Source organism: Mustelus asterias, chromosome 19 (genome assembly GCF_964213995.1).
Source record: "Mustelus asterias chromosome 19, sMusAst1.hap1.1, whole genome shotgun sequence".
Taxonomy (NCBI): domain Eukaryota; kingdom Metazoa; phylum Chordata; class Chondrichthyes; order Carcharhiniformes; family Triakidae; genus Mustelus; species Mustelus asterias.
Genome location: NC_135819.1, coordinates 7862257 through 7871125, shown reverse-complemented (window position 1 = coordinate 7871125; position 8869 = coordinate 7862257). Strand labels below are relative to the sequence as shown.

Here is an 8869-nt window from a genome sequence, read left to right as displayed (position 1 = left end):
TCTATCTTGACTTCCAAAAGGCCTTTGACAAGGTGCCTCACGGGAGACTGCTGAGTAAAATAAGGGCCCATGGTATTCGAGGCAAGGTACTAACATGGATTGACGATTGGCTGTCAGACAGAAGGCAGAGAGTTGGGATAAAAGGTTCTTTCTCAGAATGGCAACCGGTGACAAGTGGTGTCCCGCAGGGTTCAGTGTTGGGGCCACAGCTGTTCTCTTTATATATTAACGATCTAGATGACGGGACTGGGAGCATTCTGGCCAAGTTTGCCGATGATACAAAGATAGGTGGAGGGGCAGGTAGTATTGAGGAGGTGGGGAGGCTGCAGAAAGATTTAGACAGTTTAGGAGAGTGGTCCAAGAAGTGGCTGATGAAATTCAACGTGGGCAAGTGCGAGGTCGTACACTTTGGAAAAAAGAATAGAGGCATGGACTATTTTCTAAACGGTGACAAAATTCATAATGCTAAAAAGCAAAGGGACTTGAGAGTCCTAGTCCAGGATTCTCTAAAGGTAAACTTGCAGGTTGAGTCCGTAATTAAGAAAGCAAATGTAATGTTGTCATTTATCTCAAGAGGCTTGGAATACAAAAGCAGGGATGTACTTCTGAGGCTTTATAAAGCACTGGTTAGGCCCCATTTGGAGTACTGTGAGCAATTTTGGGCCCCACACCTCAGGAAGGACATACTGGCACTGGAGCGGGTCCAGCGGAGATTCACACGGATGATCCCAGGAATGGTAGGCCTGACATACGATGAACGTCTGAGGATCGTGGGATTATATTCATTGGAGTTTAGGAGGTTGAGGGGAGATCTGATAGAAACTTACAAGATAATGAACGGCTTAGATAGGATGGACGTAGGGAAGTTGTTTCCATTAACAGGGGAGACTAGGACGCGGGGGCACAGCCTTAGAATAAAAGGGAGTCACTTTAGAACAGAGATGAGGAGAAATTTCTTCAGCCAGAGAGTGGTGGGTCTGTGGAATTCATTGCCACAGAGGGCTGTGGAGGCCGAGACGTTGAGCGTCTTCAAGACAGAAATTGATAAATTCTTGATTTCTCGAGGAATTAAGGGCTATGGGGAGAGAGCGGGTAAATGGAGTTGAAATCAACCATGATTGAATGGTGGAGTGGACCCGATGGGCCGAATGGCCTTACTTCCGCTCCTATGTCTTATGGTCTTATGGTCTTATAATTGTTTTCTTTTTTAATCATTTGTGGGACATGGGCGTCGCTGGCTGGGCCAGCATTTATTTATTGCCCATCCCTAGTTGCCCTTGGAGGATAGTTCAGAGTCAACCACATTGCTGTGGGCTCTGGAATCACATGTAGGCCAGACCAGGTAAGGACGACAGATTTCCTTCCTTAAAGGACATGAGTAAAACAGTTAGGGGTTAGGGCCTGGACTGAGTGTGCAGTGGCAACAAGTTGAATTGAGGCTTTTAAGAGGGAATTGCAAGATTATTTGAAAAGAAACAAACTTGCAGAGAGATGGCGGGGGAATAGCACTCGGTGAAATGCTCATTTGGAGAGCCGATGTTCTCCTGAACTGTAACAGTTCTGAGATTCTGTCTGCTTTTCTTTGTTTATTGTCTCCTGACCCGAGGACAGTGACGAGTGTAACAAAAACTTTTTTAACACCACCCAGGGCTGAGGTCATGAATGTGGAACTGAGTGAAGCACTAGGTCTTGAGTTTAATCTCCAATCTGCATGAGGTTAACTAACCTCAGAAAAGTTGAGGAGCATAATTGGTCTCAACACATATCGAGTAAGGAGGTTAATCACTCTGGATCTTCTCTCCGTCACTCGTGAATGAGCCCTGGTGGAAAATGCATTTCATGAGAAACATTCTGGGGATGGAGGCTTTGCTGGCACGGACAGCCTTTTATTACCCATCCCGAGTTGCCCTTGAGAAGGGGGCAGAGTGGGCCTTCTCCTTGAACACTTTCAGCTCTCACAGCAAGGTCTGTGCCAGACATTTTGCTCACTAACAGAGGCCAAGCAGTCCCGTAGGAGATCATCCGATTCCTCAGATTAACTTTGCACAACTTTCTTCGATGGATTTTTGCTTGTAAGCCGGGAGCAGGAGCACAGGCTTGTGGTCTGATTTGCTTAATGATGACATTTTCATCTCATTTTACTATGTATTTAACTAAACACACTTCGCAACTCTAAACTGCATAATGTTGACACAATTCTAACCTTTCTGTAATACCTCAACCGTGCTACGCAAAGAGTAGTTGGTGGTGTATGCTCACTATCCACATGTGAAACTGCCAAGAAAGGTTCAGTAGTTTGTAGCACTTCTTATGTCTTCACATTTTCCCAAAGTGCTTTACGACCAAGTAATGTAACCACATACCATAACCACTCCAGTATTTTAACTAAATAATGTAACCACTCCAACATTGCAGCCAAGTACTGTAACCAGTGTCCAGTATTGTTCAATTTTGGGGCTGATCTGGCTTTTCTGCCCTTCACTCTGAGAAGACTTAATCCTAACACGCTGGGGGTGACCGCTGCAGGAAAGGATGTCCCGAGGCATGGTCCATTGGGGAGACCATGCAGACGCTACGATAACGGATGAATGAACACCACTCGACAATCACTAGGCAGGCGTGTTCCCTTCCAGTCGGGGAACACTGCAGCGGTCACGGGCATTCGGCCTCTGATCTTCGGGTAAGCGTTCTCCAAGGCGGCCTTCACGACAACGCAGTCGCTGATAGCCAAGTTCTGCACACACGAGGACGGCCTCAACTGGGATCTTGGGTTCATGTCACACTATCTGTAACCCCCACGACTTGCCTGGGCTTGCAAAATCTCACTAACTGTCCTGCCTGGAGACAATACACATCTCTTTAACCTGTGCTTAACGCTCTTTCCACTCACATTGTCTGTACCTTTAAGACTTGATTAGCTGTATTAGCATTGATTAGCATTCCAATCATTGTTCTGTAAATATTGTGTCTCTGTATGCCCTGTTTGTGAGCACATCTCCCACTCCACCTGACGAAGGAGCAGCGCTCTGAAAGCTCGTGGCATTTGCTGCCAAATAAACCTGTTAGACTTTAACCTGGTGTTGTGGGACTTCTGTGTTTATCCCAGTCCAACACTGGCATCTCCACATCACCCTCCCTGCCCCAGCCCCAGTCTCTGAATGAATGAATGAACAGTGGGGCAGCCCCAGCAGCAGCTCTCGCGAGACTGGCCCCGACCGGAAGTGATGCTTGGGCGACTGCACCAATCGGGCTCCGCCTTGCTGCGGGGTGGGCACGGCGCCCGATCACGTGGCGCTTTAAGTGGCGCGGCCAATCAGCGCGGGCGATCCTGTTGCTAATTCAAGATGGCGGCCACCGTCTCCGTCCCTCCGCCGGCGAGTGAGCTGAGGGCGAACGGCGAGAGTGAGGAGGGTCAGCGGGAGGAGGAAGAGGAGGGAAGCGGCGGGCAGTTCCTGCAGGATGAGGAGTGGTTGGCCGGGGGGCTGGAGGCGGACGGGGGGAATGCTGGCGGGCTGGAGGCCGAGGAGGAGGAAGTGCCGCGCCGGCGGACTCCCGAGGAGCCGCTGGTCAAGCTGGAGGCCGCCGAGAAGGAGCAGCGGCTGGAGCGGAGCCGCCGCGAGTTCCGCAACCGGCGCAAAATCATCGTCAGGAACCTGCCGTCAGACATCATCACCCAGGTAGCGGGCGGAGTGGGGGTGGAGGTGGGGAGCGAGCCGGGGACGGGGAGCCCGGCCTGTGGGAGGGGGGGGTGAAGCGGCCCGAGGCCCTGCTGCCGGCGGCCGGCACTGCGCCTGCGCACACTGCCCGGCCTCAGCTGTCAATCAAAGTCAGGAGTGTCGCTGTTGCCCGGATTGGCAATGTGTGCCCCCCCCCCCTCTGGGGGCATTTCAGTGCGTGTTTCTTCTCCCTCCCCCCCCCCCCACTTCTGGGGGCATTTCAGTGCGTATTCCGCCCCACCCCGCCGTCTGGGGGGCATTTTACTGTCTGCATTTTGCATGGCAGAAATTTAGAACTCTCTTCCTCAAAGAGCAATTGATGGTCGATCAATTGTTGGCTTGGGATTGCTCGATTGTTTTCTTGATTCCCTGTGTCTCACTGGTGGCATCTCCACATCATGACTACCATCTCACTGGTGGAACAGACTGAATTACTTTCTGTCCCTATGTTCTGGGTTTAAGTTTAAAGTTTAATTATTAGTGTCACAAGTAGGCTTGCATTAACTATAAAGTTACTGTGAAAATCCCTGAGTCGCCACAGTCCAGTGCTTGATCGAGTACATTGAGGGAGAATTTAGCATGGCCAGTGCATCTAGCCTTTCGGACTGTGGGAGGAAACCCCATATTCCCTGTTTTTCTTTTTAAAAAAAAAGAAAATTGTAAGAATTAAAATCCGGAATTTTATCAGAGGGTACAGGGTAGACTGTTTCGGACAGAGATGAGGAGAAATTTCTTCATCCCGAGAGTGGACAGCCAGTGGAATTCGCAACCACAGAAAGTAGTTGAGGTCAAAACATTGCATGTTTTCAAGAAGCAGTTAGATGTAGTTCTTGGGGTGGAGGGGATCAAAGGATATGGGGAGAAAGGGGAACAGGCTATCAAGTTGGATGATCAGCCATGATCGTAATGAATGGCAGAGCAGGCTCGACGAGCTGAATAGCCGCCTCCTGCCCTTATTTTCTATGTTTCTAAGATCTTGATTAACCTAACCTCTGATGACAAAGCTTCCAGCAACAGTAATCTCGAACAAAATTAGCAGTTACTTGGACTAATATGGATGAATTAGGGAAAGCCAAGCACAGATTTACTAAGGGCAAATCACATTTGACTAATTTGACTCGATGCTTTCAAGATGGAAATCACAATTGAAGTTTTGGCTGTCTGTTTTTTTTGATGCCAGTGTATATTTACCATTAAATTCGGAGCTTCCACTCTTGTCATCCCTCTGCACAATGATGTATTTTATTCTGTCGGGAAGTTCTATGTTTTTCAGTGTGTATAAGTGCTTTGGAGAAGCAAATAAACGGCAATGCCGTTTGTGTTGTTTCAAAGTCTATTTTAGGATCTTGTGTAACACAAATACACTTTAGCTGAGTTTGCAATTCTAGCCCATTTGTTATCTTCACAACAGATACTAATCTTCCTTCGCAGTTGCTATCTGTTCATTTTGTTTGTGCTTTGAAAGTCAGTGTCTCTAGTTCCCAGTTTTATTGTCCAGTGTGGCCAGGTGAGATTTTTCAACATTGGGATTACCCCTCTTCCCCATCCCATTCGCATGAGTTTAGGTTCCAGTCTCCGCTACTACAGTACTAGAAATCTTTACTGCCACTGACTGAGACAGAATGTATAGAATTCCTGAGTGCAGTGAACTGTGCCCCAGCATTAAAACTACTTTCCATTTACAGCTATTCATGAATTTGGTGTTAGCAGATCAGAGTAGATTTAAACTAAGATCCCAGAAGGGTACAGGCAGCATTACCTCAGCAAACCGTTTGTGTGGTGTTTTTAATGCTATGATCCAGGTTTTCCACTTAAACTGTAGAATCTCTACAGTGCAGGAGGCCATTCAGCCCATTGAGTCTGCAATGACTCCGAAATAGCATTTCACCCAAACCTTCTCCCCCCAAACCTCTCTCCCCCCCCCCCCCCCCCCCAGTTCCCGTCCCTGTAATCCCGCGCATTTACAGTGGCCGATCCACCTAATCCGCATGTCTTTGGAGAGTGGGAGGAAACTGGAGCACTCGGAGGAAACCCACACAGGCACGGGGAGAATGTGCAAACTCCTCACAGTGACCCAAGTCGGGAATCGAACCCAGGTCTGTGATGCTGTGAGGCAGCAGTGCTAACCACTGTGTAAATGTCACATCAATTATCAGACAGTCTGGACATCACTGGATATTGTCAAGTGGGTGATGACAGTTGGAAGAAGTGACTGGCGGACTCAGTAAGTTTGGAGCAAAGACAAACACGAGTTGGAAGCTTCTACACAGTTAACTGGATATAGTGTAGAGTCTGGCAGGATGGGATGTCATCTGTGTAAAAGCAAAGTTCAAATTTGATAGTAATTGTGTGTGTTCATGAGGTGTGTGTGTTTAGGGCGGCACGGTAGCACAGTGGTTAGCACTGCTGCTTCACAGCTCCAGGGTCCTGGGTTCGATTCCCGGCTCGGGTCACTGTCTGTGTGGAGTTTGCACATTCTCCTCGTGTCTGCATGGGTTTCCTCCGGGTGCTCCGGTTTCCTCCCACAGTCCAAAGATGTGCGGGTTAGGTTGATTGGCCAGGTTAAAAAAAAATTGCCCCTTAGAGTCCTGAGATGTGTAGATTAGTGGGTAAATATGTGGGGGTGGGGCCTGGGTGGGATTGTGGTCGGTGCAGACTCGATGGGCCGAATGGCCTCCTTCTGCACTGTAGGGTTTCTATGATTTCTATGATGAGGCATGAGAAAACTTGTAGAAATATTTCTGATTTTACAGAGCTCCTGAGTTAAGACTGATGATTTTCTGATTGAAATTAATAAACTAAACTTGTTTCATGTGAATGCACTGATTTTTATTAATTCTTACTGCAGTGGAATCTGTTTCCCCAACACCATTAAAACGCCAACATTTCCTTTGAACTTCTGTACGGTGGGACAGTGGTTAGCACTGCTGCCTCACAGCGCCATGGACCCGGGTTTGATTCCCGGATTGGGTCACTGTCTGTGTGGAGTTTGCACATTCTCCCTGTGTCTGCGTGGGTTTCCTCCGGGTGCTCTAAAAGACGTGCTGGTTAGGGTGCATTGACCCGAATAGGCATCAAAGTGTGACGACTAGGGGAATTTCACAGTAACTTCATTGCAATGTTAATGTAAGCCTTACTTGTGACTAATAAATAAACTTTTTAAATTTGTTCGCTGCTCCTCACTGTAATGGATGATTGTGTTAATGTCAAGTACTTGACTGAGAATCAGCATAAATGATAGATTTGACAGTTATGCAAACATACCAAATAGGAGCAGAAGTAGGCTATTCACCCCCTCGAGCCTGCCCCACCATTCAGTAAGATCATGGCCGGTCTGTTTGTGTTTCTAATTCCCACCTGCCCGATAACCTTTGATTCTCTCGCCTAACAAGAATCTGTCTACCTCTGCCTTAAAAATATTCAGTGACCCTGCTTCCACCACCACCTGAGGCAGAGTCCCAAACTCGCACAACTCTCTGAGAGAAAAAAGTCTCCTCATTTCTGTCCTAAAAGAGTGGCCCCTGATTTTAAAACAGTATGTCCTTGTTCTGGACTGACTTCTAAGAAGCAACATCCTTCCCACGTCCACCTGTCGATATTGAACAGGATCTTACTTCAATCAAGTCACCCCTCACTTCTAAACTTCAGTGGAAACAAGCCCAGTCTGTCCAAGCTTTCCTCATCGACAGCCGCTCATTCCAGGTATCGATGTAGTAAACCTATGTTGGAACTTTAGACTTTTGGAATTGAAAGCACAAAGAACTAATTACGTCGATTTTAGGAGCTTTGCTTTGAAAGGTCCTCGGGCAAGTTTAAAAGGTGATAATTCTACCTGGATGTTCTGTCGGAACAGGGTCTGTTTATTGTGGGTTATATCAGGACGCTCTTACCATTTCCTGGTCTGATTCAAAAAAGAAGAGCAGCCATCACCATGCAAGCAGGAAACACCTGAGTGTCGCGGCAGGAGATTTAGCAGTTTTTCCCTGAACCCTTTCTCCTTTAACAATCACTGCTTGTTTCCTTAGTTACAGTTGTGAATTTTTCCTCTCCACCCCCCTCATTGTTTTCTCCTCTTTAAGATATCGTGTTGTGTTTCACTGCAATACACTGCACGTCATGGTGAAATGTGTCAGTTGTACATCTTAAGTAAGTATCTTGTTCTGGCTAAACATTAACCAATATGTATCTCATTTGCCCTGCCCTGTTTATCGAGTACAGATTATATCAGCATGAGCTTCCTTTCTCGCGTCAGCACCCGTCCCCCAGGAAGACGGAAAGGAGGAGGGTGAACAAACTTTCTGGAGTAGTTTTCAGTTAGACAAAGAAAGAAGGCTCCTAAGATGGGACTGTATTAAGTTATTAAAAGCAGCACAGGGATTAGCACTGCTGCCTCATTGCGCCAGGGGCTCAGGTTCCTGATTTGATTTATTATTGTCACATATACAGTGAAAAGTATTGTTTCTTGCACCCTATACAAAGCATACCGTTCAGAGAGAAGGAAAGGAGAAAGTGCAGAATCTAGTGTTACAATCATAGCTAAGGTGTAGAGAAAGGTCAACTTAATGTGAGGTAGGTCCATTCAAAAGTCTGATGGCAGCAGGAAAGAAGCTATTCTTGAGTCGGTTGGTACGTGTCCTCAGACTTTTATGTCTTTTGTATCTTTTTCCTGACGGAAGAAGGTGGCATGGGTTTCTTCCGGATGCTTTGGTTTCATAGAATCCCTCCAGTGCAGAACCCCACCCCCAGCTCATGCTGATATCATCTGTACTTGATAAACAGGGCAAGGACAATGAGATGCATATTGGTTAATGTTTAGACAGAAAAAGATGCTTACTTAAGATGTACAACTGACACATTTCAACATGACGTGCAGTGTATTGCAGTGAAACACAACACAATATCTTAAAGGGGAGAAAACAATGAGGGGGGTGTAGAGGAAAAATTCACAATTTGGCCCACCAAGCCTACACGGACAACAATCCCACCCAGGCCTCATCCCTGTAACCCCATGTATTTACCTTGCTAATCTCCCTGACATGAAGGGATAATATAGCAGGCACATCTTTGGACTGTGGGAGGAAACTGGAGCACCCGGAGGAAACTCCTGCAGACACAGGGAGAACGTGCAGACGCCTCAGTCACCCGAGGCTGAA

At 47.2% G+C, this 8869-nt stretch overlaps 1 protein-coding gene across 3 annotated transcripts in view; it reads left to right on the top strand.

Annotated features, from left to right (window-relative positions):
• The first annotated feature begins 3324 nt into the window (after positions 1-3324).
• raver1 (ribonucleoprotein, PTB-binding 1) overlaps positions 3325-8869 on the top strand; it is a 39702-nt gene continuing 34157 nt past the window's right edge. For all 3 annotated transcript variants that reach the window (XM_078234985.1, XM_078234984.1, XM_078234983.1), the window contains exon 1: positions 3325-3677. In XM_078234985.1, the coding sequence (XP_078091111.1) occupies positions 3345-3677 (333 nt within the window). In that variant the 5' untranslated portion in view covers positions 3325-3344. The remainder of the gene's footprint in view (positions 3678-8869) is intronic.